Source organism: Protopterus annectens, chromosome 13.part0 (assembly GCF_019279795.1).
Source record: "Protopterus annectens isolate FY-2018-M chromosome 13.part0, PAN1.0, whole genome shotgun sequence".
Taxonomy (NCBI): domain Eukaryota; kingdom Metazoa; phylum Chordata; order Ceratodontiformes; family Protopteridae; genus Protopterus; species Protopterus annectens.
Genome location: NC_056747.1, coordinates 535,748,671 through 535,774,802, shown reverse-complemented (window position 1 = coordinate 535,774,802; position 26,132 = coordinate 535,748,671). Strand labels below are relative to the sequence as shown.

At 36.8% G+C, this 26,132-nt stretch overlaps 2 protein-coding genes across 2 annotated transcripts in view; both read right to left on the bottom strand.

The window, feature by feature from the left end:
* LOC122787448 (claudin-4-like) overlaps window positions 1-26,132 on the bottom strand; it is a 318,425-nt gene that overhangs the window by 93,214 nt on the left and 199,079 nt on the right. The gene's annotated exons all lie outside the window — the stretch shown is intronic.
* Window positions 8,683-10,555, bottom strand: LOC122787449 (claudin-4-like). The gene has a single exon (XM_044054164.1). It carries the CDS (start codon window positions 10,437-10,439, stop codon window positions 9,807-9,809), a length of 633 nt encoding a protein of 210 aa, XP_043910099.1. The 5' UTR covers window positions 10,440-10,555; the 3' UTR covers window positions 8,683-9,806.

The window sequence follows — 26,132 nt, the reverse complement described above, 5'->3', positions numbered from 1 at the left end:
TTCTCATTTTTCATGTATATCACATACATTTCTCCTTGCAGGCACTTTACTGAGACTGTATCTCATAAAATTAAAGTCTCCTGTCCTGTGATAACAATGTTAAAATTATAACAGTATTAAAAGTGCAATGTAATAAGCCATCGTGGTGTCATAGAGGGATAAAGCCCTGTCGAACTTGTTTGATTAGTGGCTCAGGTAACTGATAGAGTAACAGGGAGGGATCCTAGGTGGGAGGGCACTCAGCGATGGTGCTCCCTTAGGTAAGGTGTAGTTCAAAGAGGGGAGCTGCCCTTGAATGTAACTGAACATAAGAATCGGGGCTAGGATAGGATATATAAGTCCCCACCTAGACAGAAGAGGAGATGGCCAAGTACACAGGGTGCCCTTACGATCCTCAACCGGATCCAGCAATACTGCAGTAAGTGTGGGAGTGGGTAGGAGAGAAAGCTGGTGGACCTGGCATGGACAATGGGTCACTGGGGGCTAGGCCAGTTAAATGAAGTCCCAAGGAAGGCCAAAAAAAGTCCAAGGTAATAGTGGTAATATGAATAAAAAAATAGAATGAATAATAATGCAATACTTTATAATGGGCTAGAAGGGAAGGCTTAACTAAAATGCAGACTGAAAATAATACACATCTGAAAAATAAAATGCAATTTGCTATCTCTACCATTCAGAAGTGTCCCGTTCCTCTTATGCCACTTCCTAGCCTTCAGGAGTGGTAACACTTTTACAGAAGTGGGTTTTTAAGTCTATAGAACTGCATTTCAAAAGTTTAGTTTGAGCAGTCCCCAAACAATGTTGTAAACTGTGCTTTAGATGTGTGTGGTTGACCATGTTCAGAATAACATGCAGTGTGCTAGGTAAGGACTCACCAGTATCCAGAACTCTTAGTGGTTTCTTAGTTATGGGCTTTCTACATAGCTGGGTACCGTGTCTTTGGAGTCGACTCACTACTCTGCATATTTGGATAAATATCCTAGCTCACAAGTCTCTAGAACATAATGTTCTATCCTCAGTTTGGTCTTACCATTGTTTGAATTATATGTCATGCCCCAGGTGTGAACACCTCAATCTGCAGAGATGGAACAATAAACAGATGTGGGCTAACCTCTTTCAAGAACTGGATGCCATTTCCTAAATGTGAGCTTACTTGTTTCCAGATTGCATGCCATGTCTAAAATGGCTGAACCCATATCACTGAAAACCCATGTCCTACAAAAGTGCAAAAGTGTATAGAAAGTTTGCAGTGGTGTCATTTCTTTTCACAGAAGTTGGTAGGGAAGGTAGTCAGTCTAGCAGAGGATGCATTGATTGCAATGGTCAGCATCGTGTTGTACTCCCAGATTTGCAGATGTCTGTGCTTGGTGTCCTACACTGATTCTTTGTGTATGCTGTATTTTTCTTTTCTCCTTTGACCATGGAGATGCCATATACAAGTAAGGCGTGGTGGGAAGGAGGGTGCGGGGGGGGGGGTGCACACCCCCACAGCAAAAAACATGTTTTTAGTATATATTTCTTGTGAAGGTTTTGTATGAAATGAGTTCTCAATTAAATGGAAATGAAGATTCAATTAAATGGCACAGATCCATATCATATATATATATATAAATATATATATATATATATATAGATATAAACATCCACGCAAAGGGTATAAAGGTTACACAGGCAGACCATTCAGTAAAAACTGCATAAAAGACTTATCCAAGCTAGAATCTTCACTGTGTAAACCTTTAAACCTCTCGTAGTGGATGCCCATTGGATACAGTGTTTCAGCTACATGGCGTCTGAATGCCCATGACTATTTAAGACTTTATGGGTACATTCAGGAAAATAAAGCCAAACCCCACTAACTGTAAAAGTGCCATGTTTTAAACTTTTTGGGATATTTTGCAGACTATTTGTTTATTTATGGGTATCAGATAGGGATTTATGTCCTGTGTTTCAAAAGTATAGCCAAACAATCAACTTACGCTGTACTACGAAGGTCAGAAAAGTCCAAAAAGTATATATATCCCACGGGCCTCCAGTACAGAAGGTTTAAGCTATTACACAGTGAAGACTCTGGCCTGGTTGAGTCTTTCTTGCAGTTTGTATGTTAAATATATATATATATATATATATATATATATATATATGTGTGTGTGTGTGTGTGTGTGTGTGTGTGTGTGTGTGTGTGTATGCATATACAAACAGACTTTATAAATATTTATGTATGTATGTATGTATGTGTATGCGTATCAGTGTGTGTGTATGTCTATTTATATACATATATATATATATATATATATATATATATATATATATATATATATATATATATATACACATACATAGATAGATATATATATATATATTTATTTATTTTTATTTATTTAACATTTGTTGACCGAGAAAGTCCGACTAGGTTCCACAGATCCTGTTTTCAGCAGAGGCACACACACACACCTATCTCCAAAAAGAAACCACATCACTGCACTGTTAAAGATAATAACAGTGAATTTATTACGGGAATGCTATCACCAAAAGAATCCGTAGCAAATCAGATTATTCTCCATAGCAACAGAGCTTCTTCAGTGCTGTGATTTCTTTTTGAATATTCTTTAAGGTTTCCCATGAACATCAGTGTGTCTGGTGCTCTATGTACACACCTGGATTTTGTACATATATACATGTTTTTACTTTCCCCTTCTTTGTTTCTTTCTTTTTACCTTACTGTAATCATGCATTTTATTTTCATTTACTCCACTGTTTCTTATTCATTGTCTCTCTCTTACTCCTACAGCCATTACTACCCATCTGCAGCTACTCAGTGACTACTGTGTTGTCTTGTTTTTTTTGTCTGTAATATTATATTTATAATATTGCCCACAGTCTTTACTCAGTCCCTTTTCCTTCTTACACTTAACTTTTCTGTCTTGTAAAGTTTTTTTTATCACACGATTTGATTTGAAATTCTGTATCTTTAATAACTTTATTATTAATCCTCTTAATCCCGCAGAATGCTTTTAAGAGTATTCTACTCAAGTATAGTGTCATAAATCTAAATATTATCCGTATGTACTTGTAGTGATGGTATTAGTAGCTTCACTTTGGTATGAATGTGTGTTGCTCTGCTATTCGTATATTACAAGCTGAACAGTTGTTTCTTTACCATGCCTTGTTGTATGCTCCAAACATATACTTGTGTTAAGGACAATATATTTAATGTTGATCTATACTTGCTTTTGCATAATGAATTAACTTGAAACCACTTCCCACTTTAAATCTGCACTCTACTTGCATGTCAGTCTTTGATTATGTCCTGGTTGAAGGGAGTCTTTGGATCTGTTCACTTACTGAGTTTACAGGCTGATTAACAAATAAATAAATGAATTAAGTAACACAAACACACAGCTTTCTTTGTTGCCTGAACTTCATTGTAGATCAGGGTATCTGGTTACTGTCTGGTCATTAACTTGAGGTATAGGATACAAATCTGTTTTTTCCCCATAAATCACAAAACAGAGGATTGAAAAGGTTCAAAGTTTCAAAATAAGCATGTTTGTGAGTGATAACCTCCCATACCCTCTGTGAGTTGAATTCCTACACTTCCCTGCTAAATCTTACTAGGCAGAGTTAAAAAAATCTTTAGTTATCTCAGTTCACCATTTACTTGCTTACATCTTGTACTTCACAACTTAAAAACAGAATGTGAAATGTATTCAGTTGTTGCCCAAAACACTCATTTTTTCATTTCCTTGCAAAATTCACTTAACTCTTCAACAAAGGGACTGTTGCCCAATCTTCAGGCATTTGTAGAATGGCTTAATAAATCCATTACATTCTCTGCTTAAATAATTCTTATTCTGTGTTCTAAGATAGTGTGTTTTGCACAGACATTGCAGTGATTGGTTGTAACTAGAACACAATACAAAGTTAAGCAATGCTGCTTCAGCTTTCAAGTACCCGTCAGGTGTTGTGCCATGCATTTGTATGCATTATGAGTCAGACCCGAGTCCCATGCACGTTGTAGGAAGAACACTTCCCCAGGCATACTAGAGTACGCTGTGTTCTTGTATATGGTGGAAACGTTCCAAGGCATTGTTGGTGCAGACCAAATGGTGCAGCTCAGCCAAGTAAGGTGCGTAAATGTGATGATAGATGCATGAAACCTGGTAAATCATGCTGCTTTGCAAAAATAGATGTTGAAGCCTATTCACCACCAAAGATGATGAGAAGTGCTCATGTCAGCAGTGTCCTTCACTTATGATTGGATATCACTAAACCCCCTCTCCAGTTACTTACTGCACCTCATCTGTAGGATCACTTTGATAGCACACTTCCTATCTTAAAACCAGACCTTATGGCCCTTCTACATCAAGAATGCTGTAGTCACACAATCAAATAAAGGTGTGAACTTTCCCCTAGTGTAGAGCATGTCCCAAAGCATCACTTCTTCACAAGTCATCACCTTATTCACCCTGTTCTAATCCACATTTTAAAAAAGAGTCATTTAATGAAATTACCATCTTAACAATGCCAAGGTGAAGTTTTACATGCATGTATATGTGTATATATATATATATATATATATATATATATATATATATATATATATATATAAATGCATACTTATTCATATATATATATATATATATATATATATATATATATATATATATATATATTTTTTTTTTTTTTTTAATTATTTATTTTACATTTGTTGACCGGGATAGTCCGACTGGATACATGTCCATTTTCAGTGGAGGCCCGGGGAGAAAAGCACCAGTAATACAGACAATAATATACATGATAAAGTAGAACTTGGTATACAAAGTATAATAGATAACACACACATTACAAGACTAATAAGATAGGGGTTATAGACTTTCATAGTAAAAGGGCGTTAGAGAAAGTCAGAGTTACATATAGTACTTTTTATACACTAAAGAAGAGGGAAAAAATTGGTATTCAGGCGCAGGAATATACAAGAGGAAAAGCATGTACTACAGCCTAGTTAAGTAAAGATAAAACAGTGAGGGGGCATAAATATAGACTTTTTCTTTGTGAACCAACAGCTAAAGAATGGACATAACCATGTAATACGGGCTGGACCTATAACTGGCTCCTTTAACACCAAGGACTGGGTCAGAGAGGAAGCAGTTCAGAACTAGAAGTTGCTTTAGGATGGGTCTTTGGCACCACAGGCTATACCAGGCTATTAGGAATGAATGAATCATATTTCTAGTAATACCATCATAGAAGTGCATATCTGAATATTATATGAAGGAACTTTGGGAATAGGAGCCCTAGTCTTCAAGCAGTCGACAACCTCTAACTGTCTCCCAGAGAGCTCACTCATGCAGAATGACTACATCTTGTTGCATAACATTACATTTCATTCCATTTAAAAATGTAGGGTAACACTGTAACTTCTCTAATGCCAAGTTTTTAGGGCTGTCGCACACTGCACAAGGGATATGTGACACAGACCAACTTAGTGCAGAGGGGGCATTTTGCCATTTTCACTCTGAGGACTAAACAGCTCTGTACAACAGAAAGCACTCAAGACTTATGCAAAAGGGGGAAACAGAAGTATCAAAATACTTTTTTCTCCAACAATCAAACAAGCAGCCATTATGAATATAAACAGAAAATATGGTGAAATTTGTGGTACGTACTGTGGGGAAAAAGATTGACACAGGTACTGGTTCAAGTTTCAGACAGCTTTTCACAAAGAAAGCAAAGAAAACTTGTTTAAAAATTCTGCTGCTAGAAACATATTACATTGCACAAATTTCTATACTTTTTTTCTTTTTGTGTTATTTCAAAATTTCATGTTTGTATGGTACATCAGCTGTTTATAAATGGAATGTTTTATCTATACTAAATTCAGGTCACCATATTCCCATAGCTTAGCGTTTCCATTGCTAGAAACAATTTTTCACAGTTTTCTTCCTAAAGCAGTTCACTAATCTTATTTTCATTTACAATGTAGCATTGCCACTTCACTGCACAAGGATCTCTGGTTCGATTCTCAGCTGGGGTGCTTTCTGTGCAGATTCTAAATGTCCTCCCTTTGTTCATGTGGGATTCCAAATATATGCATTTAGGTGGATTAGACATTCTACATGCAAGTGTGTAGTATGGAAGAACAGCCGTGGCAGGGCTAGTGACCTAGCAGTGTGAACATTTGCTCTAGATCAGGGATGTCAAGCCTTTTTGTCTCAGGATACACTTATCATACTTGGCAAAGTTTGGGGGGGCCACATTACCATGTCCAACATGCATCTGTCCATTCAAAACAGTTTGTTATAGGACAGAATAAGGGCTAGATAAAATGTCTCAGTGGGCCACCTGCTGGACTCCCCTACTTTAGAGGAATGTCACTGTAGGTATGACACCCTGACCCCATGTGCAAAAATGGGAAAAATGGGTCATTGATGGATAGATAAATAATGTTCATTAATGATTTTCTGATTAGGTTTACAAATATCACTCTGCCAGTGGCCTGAAACAACTAAAAGCACCTGTAACATAACCTGAGAACATAACCCACTAGCTTTAGTCGTTCATCTTTTGTGAGGTCAGTAATGTGGGATGATACAGTAAAAGTTACCACACTTTGATAAAGTAGTAAGAAGCAGAGAAAGACCAGCTCTGACACTTACTATAGTCTTTCCTTCATAGTTTAATAAGTAAACATTATTTCTAACGAGAGAATAATAAGAACCAAAAAAACTGTGAAACTGAAATATAATTAATACAAAATGTATGGGTCTCTGCCACTGAGCATTATAGTATTGTGTATTTCACTGTTTTATAAAGTTATATCATGAATTTGGAAATAACCATGCCAGTTTTCTGTAAAAGACCATGCACTCTTATGTGTGCCCCTTACACTTGTGTCTGAATCCTTGACTTTGTTGTTAAATATTATTCCCTTTTTTTTTTCAAAGTAGAAACATACTGACATATCATTTCAAGGTGCAAGCATTTGGAAAGACACAAATGAACCAAGTTATAAACAGTTTACTTTTAGTCATGTCTGCTGTGGCAGCATGATTTTCCAGTTGTCTTTTATATCATAATGATTCGTGTGTGTGTGTGTGTTTTTCTTTGTCAATAAAGGATCTACATTGTCGTGCACTTATCTGTACAGTGAAATTTTATGTAGATAAGAACAAATGCTAGATGTCTCATCAGACAAGGATTGTAAAGTCTTACAAGTCTGGCCAAGTTTTATGGTAGATTTTTTCTCTAGAAAAGATTATCTGCTTTGGATTTCCTGTCTGTCATGTATTGTTTAGTTGCTGATGGAAGAATTCATAATGATTTTTTTTTCAAATCTGCAGTTCATTTCCATTATTGTTAAAATAGTTTTGCATGTGGAGCGGTTGAACGTAATTTGTTCTAAATTTAATTGCATGATAAAACTTACAAAGAGGTTTATTATTTCATTTCAGTTAAGAACAGGTACTGATTATGCCTGGGAATAGGTCATGATGCAAACAATAAGTGTAACTGAAATACAGCCTGCCTACCATTTCATTCAAATCAATTAGATTTCTACACTTGTTTAGTGCAGTGACCTGCGAGCTATGATCTGATTGACTTTTTTTTACTCACACAAAATACAATTGAAGACTGTGACACTGACCAAATCACTTAACTGACAGTGATCCTGGACTGAGTCTGAAAAAGATGCATGTGGATCACTGCTCTAGCCTGGTTAATAAATACAAACATAGTTTTAGTTAATAACCACTAAGCCATTCTACCAAGTAGTAGCAGTACTCAGTCTGTGAACAGAGAAGAATTAATCCTGTCTTGGTTTCTGTGTTACAAAAAGGGTAGATTCCAAGTGTAGTATGACAGAATCCAGAGTGAAATAACAGATGGTAGAGGTGAGTAGCTCATACATAGCTGGTCTTCCTTACCATCTGACACAAACACCACAATACAGAATTGCATCATGGGTAAGAAGATGGTGACTGTGAAGGTAACAGAGTGGAATTACAAAATTGTAGTGTTTAAGGCACAAAGTAAGGAAGCTGAAGACTTAGGTTTAAATATCTTTAAGCCTCCACATCCACCCTTCATGGTGCTAAGCATGTTGCTGATCTAGTAATGCAGAAATCAGGTGACTCTGGTAAATAAAATTATGTGCCTAGCAGTAACAACAATGAACACTTCAGACACATTTATACATTTCTTATCTTTCAACTTTGTTTACAGACTTCCCTTTATCTTTTGTGCCAACAGAAAGTTGTTTGCTTCTCCTTGTGGCCATTTTAAAGGTCTCAAAAATGTGGGAGATAGTGTAAGACTTCTGCTGTCTAAACTAAGGGTCAAGATTCATTGATAGAAATGAGTCACTTTTATGACTTTCAAAAGATTAAATGCTGAAAAACTAATCTAAATACACAAAAAAAGTAAAACACACTCCCAGACATTAAGCAAGAAGGTTAAGTAATGAAAACAAAAAGCTGCTAAAAAATCTGAACCACCTAGAACTTACATACCAATGAAGGGTGGTTCCATCAATTAAGATACCATATATCTTCCAAACAAAGTTCTTCTGCTGCGGACTCTCAAAGCCTTAGGAAATGTTTAACCCACAAACATTGTGTCAACCAGTATATGCAAAGCATGCAATTTTCTTTGATTCATTTCTTAAGACACATAGACCTTTTGTTTTATTAAAAAAGGATGTCATTTTATTTTGGATTGCATAGCTTAACTAAAATATTTACAAAACACACAAGCATGTTCCTTATGACTGGAGTTGGAGGGTGGAATGACCAGAAACTAATGCAGTAACAATCTGGACTAAGCAGATTAAGTGTGCAGAGATACCCCCCCCCCCCCACAACCAACCATATCTCAAAAACTTTGAAAAGCACAACATTTTGTTATAATTGCTTTGCTTCATCTGCTCATCAAATTTGTTACATTTATATTAAAATAAAAGTCTGGATCAAGTAGCTTTGTCTAATGCTTGCATGCAGAGTTGAAAACAAACACAGTGCTCAACAGTTACAGACAAATGTTAACAATGCAGTTTTTAACTTTATTACATGCATGTACTATCATTACAGCATCTATTATTTTCCCTTTCTGAACAACAAAGAAGATTTAGGAAGAAAAACAAGTTACAGCAGAGGATTTTCAAAAGAATGCATTGTGTTCTAATAAGAAATATTTACTAGAATAACAAGCTGAGCTACTTTTACACCTGTTATCCACCAGGATTTGAGAAGTTCCTCTACTTGTATAGCTCTAGGGTAGATGCATATGTGACAGAACTGATAGGTTGCATAACTTTTGCCATCTCTGTCCAGTATTAAACAAATGTATACACAAAGGAAAAAATAAACTAAAAAACATCTGTAATAACCAATTTATGCATACATTTTCACATTGTGTTACTAAAAAAACCTGAAAGAGGAAAATCAGAAGCAGCGGTTTCCCTGTCATTTAAATACCATGGCACCTGTTCTAAATATATTAAAAGTTCAAACAATATTAACACAGTATATTGCTTAACTTGGTGCATGAATATTTTGCAAGAGTAACTGCCCTACAGATATGAAAATTTCACTGCGTTATCCAAATGTTCACTCTGTTGTACTTAGTTACCACAAAAGCAAATGCAGGAAACACAGGAACACATTACAGGTAAATATTGTAGAAACACAAGTCAAGTATCTGAAGTTATCAGTTTGAAGAGACAATCCATTTGGAAAGTTCCACTAAAACATTTCAGAATGTCTTCAGGCAGGAAGCAGAAGTCACTTTCCTATTCCAGAGGCTGGTTCTTAAACGTACTGCTGACTAGCTGCTGTGGACTTTGCAGCAGAATATTTTGCCGTGTATGGCTTGTCATCCTTGGGAGGGCAGTTGCAACAGAGAAGAGCTCCACCAAGGATCAGGAGGGCAGCAGCTGCCCAGCCAATGTAGAGGGATGCCCCAAGCTCTCGTCTTTGAGCGTCTGTCACCAAGGGGTTGTAGAAATCACGGATGATGGTATTGGCTGACCAGCTTACAGGAATCAGGATTAGGATGCCAGCAAGAATGAAGATAATCCCAGAGACAATGGAGATTTTTGCTTTTGTGCCTTCCTCTTCTACGCAGTTAGTACATTTGCCACCAACGATGGACATTAGCAGACCAAGGACAGCCACCACAATGGAAATGACAACAAGAGCACGTGCCGCCTGCAGGTCCTGTGGGAGAGCCAGCAAGGAGTCATAAACCTTACACTGCATCTGTCCTGTGCTCTGTACTACACAATTCATCCACAGACCCTCCCAGATGATTTGGGCCACCACAATGTTGTTGCCAATGAAAGCAGTAACCCTCCACATGGGTAGACCACAGCTCAGAGCTGTTCCGAGCCATCCAACTACAGCCAGGGCTATGCCCAAAATCTGCATTCCCACAGAAGCCATTCAGAATAACTTTTCTCTCCCTCTTTAGCAGCAGGTATTCAGTAGAAGTGTTAGGTGTCTGCCTCTTCCTTTCTTTGCACTCGTTTAAAATGATACCAGGAAGAAAGAGACTTGTATTTTTCACCCCATGAGAGGTGGAGTTTTTTTTTCTCCCTACTCCTTTATATGATATCTAAACAGAAACTGCCTGAAGCTAGAAGAGCTTGTCAGTTCACATTCCAACACATTTCTCCATGACAAAGGACTCTCGGTCATCCTGCTTGACAATAATATACCATTTCCAACCCTCCTTTTTGAACAAAGGATTAAATCAGAAATGCTTTCTTGTGCTCTATTGTAGAGGTTCCCACAATTAAAATAAAAGTGCACCTGTGCTCAGCCAGTAATTACCAGTAAAGTTTATCAGATGTAACTAACTAAATGTGAATTTACATGTGAGCCTCCTAAAAAGAGAAGGGAATTTGAATAAGGCTATTGTGGGTTCTTTATAAAGCTGGGAACAACACAAACACAGTATTTTTTGGTAGGTATCCCTGTTACAGTTAATAATTTACAGTTTATCTGAGATATGCTCTGTGTTAATTATTATATTTGTTAAGAATTGTACTGCTCCAATTATCCATTGTGCTATTTGTTATGCGAGTAATGCTGCTTATGCATGCACATAACACGCTGCTCTTGGTACTTATTTGGCTTGCTATCCATGCTATTTTCTTTGTCTTCTCTCTACGGCTGTCCAGAAAATAATCAGTGTGCATCAGTTCACTTAAATTAATAAAAGTATTAATATGTTCAGAATCTACATCATTTTTGGAAGACAGATGCCTTAGCTCTAGTCAACAAAAGGAAGAAATTGTAACAGAACTGAGTTTCATGCATTAAGACTATGCAGACACCCCCCCTCCCACCTCAAGTGCATCATTTATATACACCAATTTCTTATTCCTGTAGAAATCCCAAAACTAGATCCAGTACTGGCACTATTCATGTCCTGTCAGCCCCCCCCCCCCCCCAAGATGAGCTTTGCAGGAGGCAATCACATTAGCTGTTGTCTTTTTTTGTTTGAAATGCTGTGCCAGCTAATTCAGTCTGAATTACAGTTTTGAGTAAGAAAAAAAAAATGCATGTTCTTGTAAGGCTTGGATACAGCATCACATAATACCTTTCTGGTGTTTTAACCTTTTGAATCATGAGAAACATGGCGTCTAAGATGAATCTTCAGCAGAATTTTGTTTATTTTGCCATTCCTTATCTTTTCTGTGTTCCTTATAATGTAAAAAAAAAATCAAACTCCTAAGAGCAATACTGCATTCCATTTTACAGCATTGATATTTTCAACAAGGGTCTTCTAACATATGAGGAAGAGCTGAGGAAGATGGTGGGATAAACCTGATTGTGGGTCATCAGGTATGATGTCATATTATGGGCCTTAGTATGGTGGGTTAACAGGTGTATTGACCTTTGAACTGACAGTTTCTCTTTGTGCTTCAGCAGATTTAGGTTGTTCCAACAGGGAAAGCACACTTAGAAAGTACTTTTCTAAATACTTCCTGTTGCCTCTAACTCTTGCTAAAGCAGGAAAAAATATTGTCAGTTTCATACTTTTATTGTTATTCACACAACTGCAGTCTCCTGAACAGTGTTCTTGCAATGTGGCCTGGAGCCTTTGTTGTTACTGACTAGAAGTGTATACATTTTGTCCCTTATTTCTTCATGTATTGTCTCAGCCTCAGGCCCATAAGGCACCCTGACAATTTTCTCTCATTCTTCATCTCCTGGGCCAGGGATACTTGTTAGCTCTATCACTCACTATGTTTTAGTAGCAAGGCTAGATTAACTTGTGCCAGGTACAGTTATTTAGTTAACTTGGACACTGCCATTTCATGGGGGTTTAGTATCAAAGTGGGTACCCCATGAAATGGCAGTGTCCAAGCTAAACAAAGTGGTTAAGCAAATGTGAGGGGTCTACTGCTGTCCGTAGTCAAGACAATTAGTTTTTTTTTTTTTTTTTGACATGGGTGGGGGGCAACCTTGATCTACTAGACAGACAAAATCCTTTCCAGACCTACCTACATAACTGCATAGACATTGAGTACAAGTAATAAGAAGCATAAATTACACTGTATTCTAAACAAAACAAATCTGTGTGCGTTCTAATTCATTTATTAAAAATCTGCTAGCCATAAGTATTTCTTTTTATGGGTAACTCAGGAACGTTACTCTGGTTAGGTAACTTTCTCAATCACATGGTATACAAGTGAAGACTGAAAGATTTGAACTGAGAGATGCATGATTAACCTCATTAGCAGTTTGTTGACTAAACCCTGGGAGAAGTACTGCCAGTAAACATTACGATCTCTACATACAGAAGCAAGCAGGAAGATTTTCACATAGGGTAGATGCGAGCTATCTCAAAAAAGGCAGAGTGACAAGCAAAATGTTCTAGCCTCTACCCAATATAGTAAAAAAACACGTAGACAGTGGAACTCCCACAATCTGATTTTATTGATATAATTTACTGGAAGGTGTTTTCAATGTTTTGTACTTTGCAATTTAGGAATTTTTTTGAATGGTATTGCAAAATGTACTGTGCCATATCACGTACAGTTTATCACATGAAGTTTGCTGCATGTTTAGACTAATTATGCTGAGAGTGAGGAGAAGTGCAGTACTATGTCACATTTTTGTATCTAAATAATTTACAGCCTAGACAGTTATGGGTTATTTAGCTCTACTTTTTTATTGCTTATGGTGTTTATAGCATTATATAATTCCACGGTGGTGCAGCGGTAGTGTTGTTGCCTCACAACAACAGGTTCTCCCGTTTGATTCTCGGCTTGGGTTCGGAGTACCTTCTGTGTGGAGTCTGCATGTCCTCCCCGTGTTCGAGTGGGCATTCGAAAGACATGCGTTGAATGGGCATGCCTTCGTTGAAGGTTGGGCGTTGGGCTGGCAACTCGACACCATAAAAAAAACAACTGCCAATCATTAGCGGACCGGATTTCCGCTGTGGTGACCCCTAACCGGGAAAAGCCGAAAGACAAACAAACAAACTGCAGTTTTATAGCATGTATAAAGTTTTTGGATGACATCATTTTCAACAAAAGGCAACCTTCTTTTTTGAAAAATGAGAAAAAAAGTAAAAATAACATGCTTTTTACAAGTCCTACCAAATATGGGGGTTTAACTGAACTGCACCCAACTGCCCTGCATTAAATAAACCTGCCAACAGTAAATGATTACCTCATGTATATGCATGGTTATTAGGTTCATCTGTAAGAAATAAAAGACTGGAAAGCAAATCATTAATTGTTAACCTGATAAATTAACAGTTTACAAAAACTAGCTGTTTGTAGCCTTGCCTTCTTCCTCTTCCACTGTGGGCATTAACCTACTAAGTCTCTGTTGTTATAGGTTTACTCAATCTGATTTGCTATATTAAAAAATATACTGCTTTGCAGACACAGAGTAACTTTGTTGTTACAGTTTAGTGGGCAGATCAGGATGACACCTGTAGCTACTCTTTCATTAAAACAAGTAATTAAATCACTGTCTGTAGCTGAAAGAAAAAGACCTGTATATGTTTGTTTAGAAGATGGCAAAAAACATAAGTCATAGGAAATCACTGAAAATATATGCATAATCGCTCCTGAAATTCTTAAAGCAGGAATTGTAAGCATTCTTTATGTATGCACATGACACTGTACTTAATTAATGTCATAAATCATTATGGAATCTGAACTCAACATTGCAATTTTATTTACCCTTAATTTGGAACTGGATTGCTGACTTTTGCATACTTACTTATTTGTATGATTGATATTTGTTGACCAGGTTAGTCAGACTGGGCAGAGCTCAGAGGAGAAAAGCTCCAGTTGTATGAGTAAAAAGATACATACATGATATGTTTTGACAAAGAAACTGAAAAAATAATTACATTCGAGAATTTAACAAGAAGTACATTCAGGACAATATACATTTCTTCATATAATATAACCTATGGTTTGGAGTTTAGAGCAGGATTTAAATTAAGATATTAATACAACAAAATCCAGAAATGTGATTTTTGGTACAGGAAAAAGATTAAATAAAATTTTCACACCTTACATTAGTGACCCTATATGAGCCTCGGTTACTTTCAGAAGAAAGCAAAGATATCTATTTTTTTTTTTTTTTGAATGGTACCCTGTCCTTTCACTAACATATTGAACAATTTACTTAAGTATTTTAGCTACGTAAGATAAAGTACAGTATTTTACATCTTCTTTCCACCAGAGTGCATCAAGCTATTGCCATCAGTGTTCTAATTCCAAACTTAGAATATGCCCTGCACATTACAGACCGTCTTTCTGGGCAAAATGTTTCATTATTATAAAACATCAAGAACAAGTTGTTTAGATTAAATCACCTCTGCAGTACTCTCATAACAGCATTGTCTTCATACAACAACACCCCCCCCCCCCAGTGTAGCTACATATGTATCTGTCAAACCAATATTCCTGCTCAACATACTTACAGATTAGTTGTTGTTGTTATTTGTCTTTTGGCTTTTCCCGGTTAATTAAGCAATAACCGATGTGTAGGTGTGGGTATATTGAGTATTTACCCATGGTTTGCATGGCTGATCATGAGAGCGAAGGCAGAGTAATTAAATAAAACCAATATGAGGTAAATCCTCATATACCCACACCAACACGTCGGTTGTTGTTATACAATGACATTATTTAAGAAAGAAATCAATTATTTTTCTTAAATAATGTTTTTATGTAACAGCACCATGGTGTTCCTCCTCATTGTTCCGTGTTTGTCGATGTACTGCACATGCTTAGGAACTTATGTTTACATGCTTGCACAGTACAGCAGTCCTGTGGCAAACAAGCAACAGAGAAAGGAAGATCACCGCTGTTTTTTTTTATTTAGTTATAAAATCTGGACAGTTTAGAGGTAAGAGAGAGTGAGTGCAGAAATAGAAGGAAAATCAAGTACACCTTTGTAGTTTTCAGAATGTACCTGATTTCCCTTGTATTTGCTCTGCCCTCCATACATACCTCTCAACTTCTTAGCTCAAGAAATGTGGACAAAGCCATAAATAAAGATGGGACAAAGGCTTCAAAATGGGGACTGATTGTGAATGTTGCTCTTATAAACTTAGAAAGCTGTAAAAATGATACGGTTTGTGTTATTATGCATTGTCTTAAGGATATGAAGTCTGAAACTGAAATGAGCGTCATTATTTAGTGACTTCATTCCTCAATGAGGAACAGACCAAAAATATGGGGCAAAAATCTGGAAAGTTGGGACGTATGCCTCTGTACCTTATACAAATTTTTAAAAGTCTGGCTGATGAATGGTACTTCAACAACTGAACTTTTTTTCTTTTGGTACATGCTCAATTTACAATGAACATGGTGGTTGGGCTGACTAATCAATGTGCATGTTTTTGAATACTAATGAGCTACCCCTGTATAATGACAAATAGTGACTACCTCTGGTAAACACTCTTTCTGTGCATGAATCTTGTTCACCTTGCAGTAACTGCAGCTTTAAACCTAATAGACTGCACTACGCAGTAACCATTTTCAAAAATCCTTCAGCAAACTCGCAGCTGCCCCCTGGAACTCATTATCAAAAATTATTACTGTGTAGGCAATATTAGGCTTTTCAAGAGGAAGTTCAGACATACCTTACCAATGAAAATGTATGTGATTGTTTAGAGGCATTAGATAAGAAGGCCTTCTTACCACACACACTATATTATGTATTTATTTCTGGACAGCATTCCTTTTCCCAGGTATACTCTAGACTTCATAGTAATGCCTTAGAAAAGGTCCTTCTAATAGTGATAATATTTTAATGTCATCCAATATGCAGATGACTCCACCATCATCTGCATGCCCATGCCTACTTCAGAACTACTTACACTCATCTAAAATGCCTTCATCTCCACTGAAACCTGGATGTATAATAACCATTTAGCCCTAAATGCTAATAAAACTAAACTCATGTTACTGTTAGTGTGTGTTGAACAGTAAATAAAAGATTAAAATGAATTCTGCTATAAATATGCTGAAAGATAAAGCATAGAATAAAAAGGTTGCTTAAATGTAGGAGTAGAGCTTATCAATGTACAATCGACATCCATACTATGTGACATAATCCTGGCTAAAATAAGTGCTGTTTTAAAAAACAAGAAATATTTGTTAATGGACATGTCTCCTGACAGAATGCTTTTTCACTATGGGCATGCTTTCTCACAGAAACAATTCTGCATGCTTTCTCAATATCATGAGCAGAACAGTTTGACGTTTTTTTCTCATAGATGCTTCCTTACAGCCTTCTGTTAATGGACATGCCTTCTCATGGAATCAGAAGGAAAACAATTCTGAAAGGCAAGTATTGCATGCGTTCTCACATCAGAAGTGCTTATAAGTAAATATTAAATGGTTTCTCAGAAAAACAACAGGAAAGTCTAAAAACAGGCATTACATGCTTTCCCACAGAAGTTCTTACAAAAGAAGAAAAACATGATCGAAAGTGCAAGAGTATGTAAAGACTGTAAACTAAACTGTTAGAGGTATTTGTAGGAACTTAGGTTCCGAGGTAAATCATCATCCATATTTGTACTCAGAAGCAAACCCTGCAAATTAAAGCTGTAACTGTAACGGTACAGTATGTGTCATCTGTTGTAGAAATAAGTTATTTATTAGTAACTGTGCTAGAATTAAAATAGTATTGTGCTGCAAAGTATATTTTCTCATCTTTGATTTCAACAGTAAACAGCCAACAAGACTTTGTGTCTCAAGAAGATGTTGGTTCCAGTACAGCATGCAGCACCTTCATAAATTCATTTTCAGTCCCCAAAAAACAACACCCCTAACCAAAAATAAATTTACCATCAACTCACTCAACAACACTTGACTCAAGGTAGCCCCATATACCAAACTACTAGGTCTCATCATAAACACACCTAATTATCAGCCAGCATATTAACCCAAATATGGATATTGTGTTGGGCAAATGATCAGTTGTCCAATTGTAGTTAAAACTCCTTAGTCATAGGTTTAGATGTGGGAGAATTTCTGAATACTGGTATATAGGGACAGTATAATCTCTGTAGAAGTAAAAGTCACCTGAATAATTCCATGTGAAAGAGAGCTGTAACTAATGAAGAGGTTGCTGTTGGCAAATTACTTTGCATTGCAGTGTTTCATCTACAAATTCAGTGCTGCTGCCCATAAAGAATAAATTGGATAAGTTACTTTAAAAAATGGTTTACTGGTAATATTGCAGTAGGGAATGGCTGGCAAGCTGACAACAAGTTTGTAGCTAATAGACATCTCATCCAGTGGGGGACACACTTAGGAGTGCAGCACCCTCAGCCCCCCTTATGCTGCACATTAGTATCAACAATCAATCTACCTCTTGTGAGAAGAGAACCTTCAACCTTCTGCACCAAAAGCAAGTGTGCTACCTGTTGCACCACTGATACCAAACAACACAGTTTTGAAACTCTATGACTCACATTGACAGACTGTAATCCTCAGTAAATAAAATTAAAGGAGACCTGGCAGTTGATATGGAGCTTTAAAACACTTGACTGCTTTTAATTAGTAAGGTTCAGTGTTGGACTCTGACTAGAGTCACTTAATTAGACAGTGCCTCTAACTGGAAAATTGTACATACATACACACACACACACACACTCTCTCTCTGTCTAAAGGAATGAGCAGCTGTGCAATCACCAGAGCAGATCTTTGCAAATTAGATCTTGTTGCTCTGCGTCTCTCCTGCAGACGATGACTACTTAAATGTCATACATGGGTTTAGATGAGATTAGGACATTGTTGTAATGTCCTAATGAAGAGGTTTTTGAGAAAAATGAAAGTTGCAAGGTAAGGAATTTCTCCCACAGGGTCATAATGCTTGCTGTGTTTATGGAAGGATCCTGCAGGTTTATTTTTCTAGTTAACAAATATATTTTCTTTTTTTATAGCAAAACTGGGACTTCCTAGAAAACACAGGCCATAGGCAGCTGCCTAGATTGCTTAGTCCTGAATCTGGCTCTTGTATTAACATCTTAAATATATCCATCTTTGCGGAACTAGCATTCAGATATAGAAGGAAGAAACCAGGGTGGTTTAAAAGGAAAGTATTAAAAGGCAATGTCAGCAAAGTAAGGGACATTCAATATTATGAAGCTGAAAGGAGAAGACTGCAGATAGGATTAGGGCAAAGCAAGGGAATGGCTTGCACTTGTAAGGAAAACTAATGCAAATCGAGAACAAATTAGTAACAACAGTAAATAAAGGTGAGTTTCTAAAATTACATTAAAGAACAAATTAAAGTAAAAATGGAGGTTCAAAGACTGAAATGAAGCTTAGGAATACACTAAGTGTGCTGACGTAGTTAACATTCAGATGAATTTTTTTCCTCAGTCTTGTCTAATAATAAAATGAACATTTCCAATATCGGGAAGGGGATAATCTGACAACTACACATGCAAGCCGGAGACTGAACTCTTTAACAGCTCATTTTTATTGATACAGTTCTAGAAGACAAGAAAGTAGCTACAATGGTAACACTGTTTAAGGAGAGGGCTAGAGATGTCAAGAACTGATATAGATAATTACAGACCAAGTCTGTAGCATGCGAAGTGATGGGGGATATTAAGAGGAGGGTTATTGATGGTATTAAGCAGCGTACATCCTAGTGGCAAAATTCTGAAATGGTTGTGAGTCAGAAAGGTTTTGCAAATCTTAGCTTATCTCATTTTATAGTTGGAGCATGTTAAGGGAATCCTGTGGATAATGGTATATGTTTATTTCTGCTACGTCTTTGACCCAGGTCCCCACAGAAGATTTGCTTGCAAATCAAGAAGAGCTAACATTGCAAAGTAAGTTAGTAAAATGGACAACATGGGTGTACACATACTCCTCTGTGCTGATGGGTGCTAACTAATTGCATTTTGCATGGGGTGCTCTTGACGACTGGCAAATGGAGTATCTTATTCAGTGACATCATGCCCTTATATTTTAACATTTCCTGGCAGACTTTATTGTATATATGGGCATAAATAATGACTGTACGCAATTATAAATACAGTTTAAATATATATATATATATATATATATATATATATATATATATATATATGCTAATCAATGAATCCCATTGCAGTTTGTCTTCCTGGCATTCAGTCATCTTACAGATGTACAGACATTGTGATGTTTGGCACCTTCCATGAAAAGTTAGCCTGCATTTGGAATAGAGGATGACCACATGGCAGAAGTCAGACAGTGGTGGATAGACTTTTCTAAAGGAAGAGAAATAATAACTGGGTCTCGCAAGGTTTTGTACTGAGTTCCAACTGTCCTTAGAATTATTGTCATAAAGGTCACCAAAACAATGAGAACAGAATTAGCTTGTTTCTAATCGAAGTGAAACAGTCAGGTTTAGCTGGATTAGTTTATAGAGAGAACTGAGAGACTAATAAACTGCACAGAGAAATGTCAATGAAGGTTTAATTCAAGGAAGGATAGAATGTCTCTCTAGGCAGCAGCAGTAGGAGGATGAAATGACAGTTGGAGTTATCTTCAAGAACACTGATGGAGGGAAAACTCTTAGGGGGTCATAGTAACCACAGAAGTAAATCATAAAGTGTAAACTGAGAAAGTGGTGCTCAGAGTTAGTAAAATGTTAGGCTGCACTTTCTGAGAGTCAACATCACATATCAGCAGTGCCATAAAGTCAGAACCTCAAACAACACAAGTCCTAAGTCAGTTTCTTCAGTGATGGTAGTATTTCTGCACCATTTTGTTAGACTCCAAGTAGAGGAGTAGCTAAGCCATTTGTTGCCCAGGGCAAAACCCTCATTTAGCCACTCCCTACCCCCTGCCAACAGAGCAGAAAATAATATTTTTTTTGAATAGAGGTGGGAAAAATGCCTTGCCAACAACTTTTCATAAAAACATAAAAGACCAAGAGGTTCAAAAGCATGTCCAAACAAGAAGATTTATTGAAAGTTTAATCCATTTTAATTAATCATTTAACTGTCATGTGATGCATAACCAAACACAACATGGAAGCAGGACAGTTTGACCTCAAATTCGATACAGTTTCATATTAAAATTCACATTTATTGTCTATGAGCATATTTTTGGACAGTTTAATCCCAATGGTTTTGACCCTGGACTATTTGACCCTAATTAAATTTAATAAAAGCATTTTAATACTTAATATTTTAATTAGGAATTTTAGATAGGAATTTAATATATTATTTAACATTTTAATATGCAAATGTTTATTTAACATATTATTTAATCTTAATAGACTTAATTTAATTAACAGTAGTTTTAACATGTTAGCAATGAAATCAATCATGAATTTTACACTGGAAGTTAACATATTTAACTAGTATATTTGAAGATTTACTAAGTGTATCTGAAGTTTTATTCAATTTTATGCATTTAGCTGTTATTAAAGCTGGTTTTAATCTCTAGATAGTGTTCCTTTTTTTTACTTTGCTAATGTGAGTTCTCTATGTTTGTACCAGGTTACAGACTACTAGTGTAAATAATATTTTGTTCTGTTTTATAACAGGTTATTTTCGATGCATTTGTGTATGATTGTCATATGTTTTCGCTATTCTTCATGAGTGTTATAAACTATTATAAAGCCTTGTTGGCTAGGTTGTAACAGTAGTATCAAACTATATTCAAACTGTTACAGATCAGATGCGGAATGTGTTAATGCAAGGGTCAAAACATCCCGTATCCCACAACACAGCTTTAGAAATTTAAAGAAACCACACAGATATCAAAATAAAGCAGAATTCAGCACAATCCAAATCTCTTTGCAGGTACAGTCCAACAGCAGCATAACAAATTATATTATTAGTAGCCTGGTAAATATGAACTGCAGCACATGAAAAACATGACCTGTGGCTGTCAGACAGACAGAAAAATCACGAGCCAAGGGAGAAGCAGCTGAATTATATATCCTGACCCTTCAATATTTTATATATCTATATATGCACACACACACTGCACATTAAAGATTAGCATGCATTGTAACACCATTTGTACCTGAAGTTTACAGTATTTCAGCATACTTCACACAAATATACATTACTACTGCATAGTCAGAATAACGACTGTTTAATCCAGGCAAATCAGAGATGCAGACACACACACAAACACTTGTACCAGTTATAGTTTCTTTTGTGACTGTGTATACCTCAGATGGCCGACAGTGATAAAATTAATAAACAAACACATAAATAATTGCACAGTAGTATATTTCAGCTTGTTGCTGTTTATATACAGTATCACCTATTGCAGTCCCTTGCGCACACACACACACACACACACAAAACTTCAAAACATGCTTATACTTCTGTTTGCCACAGAAATTCTGGCTTAAATAAAAAGTATTTAGTAAAAACTAGTAACACACTTGACATGATATTGACATACTGACAGTTTTTGAAAAGGCAGAAGATATTCACACACACACACACACACACACACACACACACACACACACACACACACACACACATTCCATTAGGAGCTTTAATTTAATGCAAGTTGTTCCTAGTCATTTCACAGAAGAGAGATCTAAATTAATTCCTGAAATGAAAGTTAGACAAAGTATTAATGACTTTCACACAAGAATATATAGAGAACTATGGTATGGTAGTATAAGAATAAAACTAAGAAGACTGAAATAGAATGGATATCAAATACCTTCATTTGACCTCAATTGTAAGGAAAATCATGGGATCATTTTGAAAAGTCCAAAGCAGATAGAGGAAAGTCTGACAAAGAATTTACAGCAGCATGAATTTAAAATGACATTGTCATGTCCAGAACCGGATCCAGCACTAGGTGACATAAGCAGTTGCCTAGGATCCACTGGCTGGGGGACTTCCACACAAACTTCCATTTCTTCTTTAAGAACACACTCTGCATGTGTTACATTTCTTGTTTAAGGATACACACAGAGTACATCCTTAGTAGCATCTGTACATGCATCTTTAGTATGATGCACACACATTTCAACTGAAACAGAGCACACGATTTTTAAGAAACAAGCCGGACATGGATTCTGCCATTCCAGACAAATATCATTCATGTTCCAAGGTTAGTGAATAAACTTTGTGTGTCGGTGTCTGCATATGTATGTAAAATGCCCCAGTTAGTAAAGGCAGGCTGGTTAACTCATTTAGGTTCAAACCCCGTATCTTCAATACAGGACTGTAAATCCTGAATCCTCTGCACCAGCTGCCAAATTGTCATCAGCAAGGACTGTTAAGTTTTAGTGCATTTTCAAAGAATGTTGAGTTTCTGTTAATTTACAAACAATGTTGAGCTTCTAATGCATTTTCAAGGAATTTTGAGTTTCTGTGCATTTTCAAGGAATGTTGACTTTCTGTATATTTTCAAGGAATGTTGAGTTTCAAGGGAAGAGAATTTTATATTGCTCATGCTAAGTCTGTTTTCAATGTGTAACTGTTTTGTTTAGCAAATGACCGTTATCAGTGTTAGTGCTATAAATTTTAGAACCATTGTTAGCAGCACAACAGGTAGCATTCTTTGGTACAAAAGGTTGTGGGTTGATCTCCCACACTATATACACAGAGTGCTGATATTGCAGTACCTTCTTTAAGAGGGATGGGGTTGCTGCACTCCTGAATGTGTCCTGCTTTGGATAAGAAGTCTAGTAACTATGAACCTGTTGCCAGTTTGATAGTCATTCCCTAATGCAATATTACCAGCTTACCATTTTTTTTAATGTAATATGGTCAGTTTATTCTTCAAGGGCAGCAGGCACTGTATTAGTACATGAAACGCTGAAGTGTAAAGTTATTTACCAGAAGCAACCTCTTCATTAGTTATAGATCTGTTTAATGTGGAATTATTCAGATGACTTTTATTTCTGCAGAGATTGTGTATATTGACTGATATTGGCAGATTGTAATGACAGAAATTTGAGTGGCCTTTTGTGGTTAAAATGTTCTGTAGTGGGTAGTTTTGTCCTTATTGCTTCATGCATTTTGTTTCTTTGCTTAATGGAAAAGTGTTCAAACCTGCAAATTTAAAACACATTCTTACAACTGGTGCTAAATTATACAAGGAATATAATTTAATACAATCACGTGCATCAAAGAACACATGCATACATAGTCAAAAAATAGGTGCAAGGGGCCTATGGTTTTAAAATAGCCCGATCTTGAACCTAATTCACCACTGGCCAGATGCATTTTCATTGAATGTGGACTTCAATGCCGTTTCAGTGAATGTGAGTTTCAAGGACAGAGAAGATTACTGTTCATGCTAAGTCTGTTTTCATTGTGAGACTGTATTGTTTTGCTTATCAAATGGCTATTAGTGTTTGTGCTATAAAATTTGAAAAAAAAGGTTTCAAATACTTGCAATCATCGTAGAACTAAAAAAGAGAATAGTGTGCACCCTGACAGGTCTGAACAGTGTCTATGGTAACGGGAGAAATAGACAAGTAGTGAGACACTGGAATGGCTTGGGGGTGGGCCTGATCTTTTACCCTGCCTAGGGCTCCACTTGACCATAATTTGGCTCTGGTTATGTCTGGCAACCATAATATTTGATACTATCAGCTCTTTGTCACAGAATTATGAAGCCCTGACTATGACCTAGACAGCCAAAACTGAACCGCGTCCCTACTGCTGAAGCAGCCTAAATGGAGAGGTTTTAGTTTGTGGCCAATGCCAACTCAACCATCCTGAGAGAATGGAGGCAGCCTTTCCAACTATAGTGCTGACACTTTCTGATGCCAAGCTATAGCCATGTGATACCCTTTAAGAGGCATGTATAGGACAATTCACATTAAAAGGATGAGGTGCAGGAGGACTACCTCAGTTTACAGCACATTTGTCAACTGCTAGGGTAGGCTTTATGGCCAAAATCATTTAAAAAAAAAAACTTATGGCTGCCTGTATGATAACCATGCTTTAAATGGCTTTCACCCCCATGATGGAGCATACATTTACATGGCCATGGTGCTGGCTAGGTGGACAGCAGACAGAGGAAAAAGAAAAAAAAAAATCACATTTCTTGACTGAATATTAAGGATAAAAGACTAGAGACAGACTGTGGGCATGTTCTGTTACTGCATTACTAACCCTGGGTATGTGACCACAACAATTTAGAAGAGTTTTAAAATAGGTCCTATGGTGATAACAAGGAAAATATTTGCTTAACAGAAGGACACACAGTAATAGAAAATCCAAGAAAATGAGAGATTGCAGTGGAGCACTGAAGTGGTCATTTCTGGTTTCTTTCCTACTTGATATCTTTATAAATAGTATTTCTAAAAATCTGGAGTAAAAATGCTTCTCGTTTTTTTTTTTTTCCACACAACACACAAACATCTACAGTGTAGTTTATGCAAAAGACTGGAAGTGAAAACTATTAAGAGACTTTGCACGGCTGAAAATGTTTAGAAATGCAGTACATGAATTTAAGTACAAAATTAAAAAAGAGAGATGCATGTGGAGCACAAAACATCTGGTGCAGAGATAAAACAATGGCCAGTAATAGAAGAAAAAAGGGAGTTGTTATAAGTCCTGTTAGATATAGGAATGCAAGTTAACACATCATCTGTGACAGATAGCAGAACTTATCACTGTTTAGGGAAGCTTTAAGCATTTATGTTTGCACTATCTGTAAAAGAATAGAGACTGTTAAGTACAGTTCAAAACTGGGAAATATGCTGGATGTTCACCAGAAATGAAAAAAAAAGACATACCCCACTGAGGTGCCGTGTTTTATGAAAGCGGTGGTATGAAAATAGAGGACTTATTTTGAAGATAACAGCTACGTTGTTTGTTCTGGGCAAATTTAAGAAAACATTCTGCTATAGAGAGGAAGAAAGTACGTGAGACAGCCTTCCTGAGGAGACTATAGTTTGTAACAATGGAGTGATCTGAGAATGCACAGGCTCACACCTGGGAAAAGTTAAGTGAAGGGTACTGTTTTACAGCTTGATGCAGAGGATTAAAACTACTAATGAATTTCATCCTGTGGTCTGAGGTCTTGGGTTTGAGTTTCTCAATCTCCATTTGTCTGCTGTGCAACTGTAAACTGTTCTCCCTGGTTACCCCTGCAAATGCATACTTATTTTTAGTGGGTTTACCCATTAACAAATGAAAAGAAAAAACAGTATATCGCATTACAGAGAAAAGCTGGCAAGAAATTGTGAATTTCTGTAATCCATTCAAGTGTTGCAGAAGCTGCCCCTTTCTGTTCAGTAGTATTTCTCTTGATATCTTACTCTCTTGGCCTAAGCTTTGTTTGCATTTATTAAGCATTGCAGTAGTCTTCTTTACTTGTCTACCATCTTCCCCATGAAAAAGTACTTTACTCATGTTGTGTCTTTCGGCTTTTCCCGGTTAGGGGTCACCACAGCGGAACTCCGGTCCGCTAATGATTGGTAGTTGATTTTTATGTGCCGAGTTACCAGCCCTGATGCACAACCTTCAATGAAGGTACGCATGTCTCCATGCAGAAGACGGTCTAGCTGAGAATCGAACCGGACAATGTCTTACTGTGAGGCCACAACGCTACCGCAGCACCACCACCGCATATCTAAGTAAAATCGCATCCCTTGATTTGAGGTCATGCTCCCCATCCCTCATCCAGTCCTTCCTTTTCA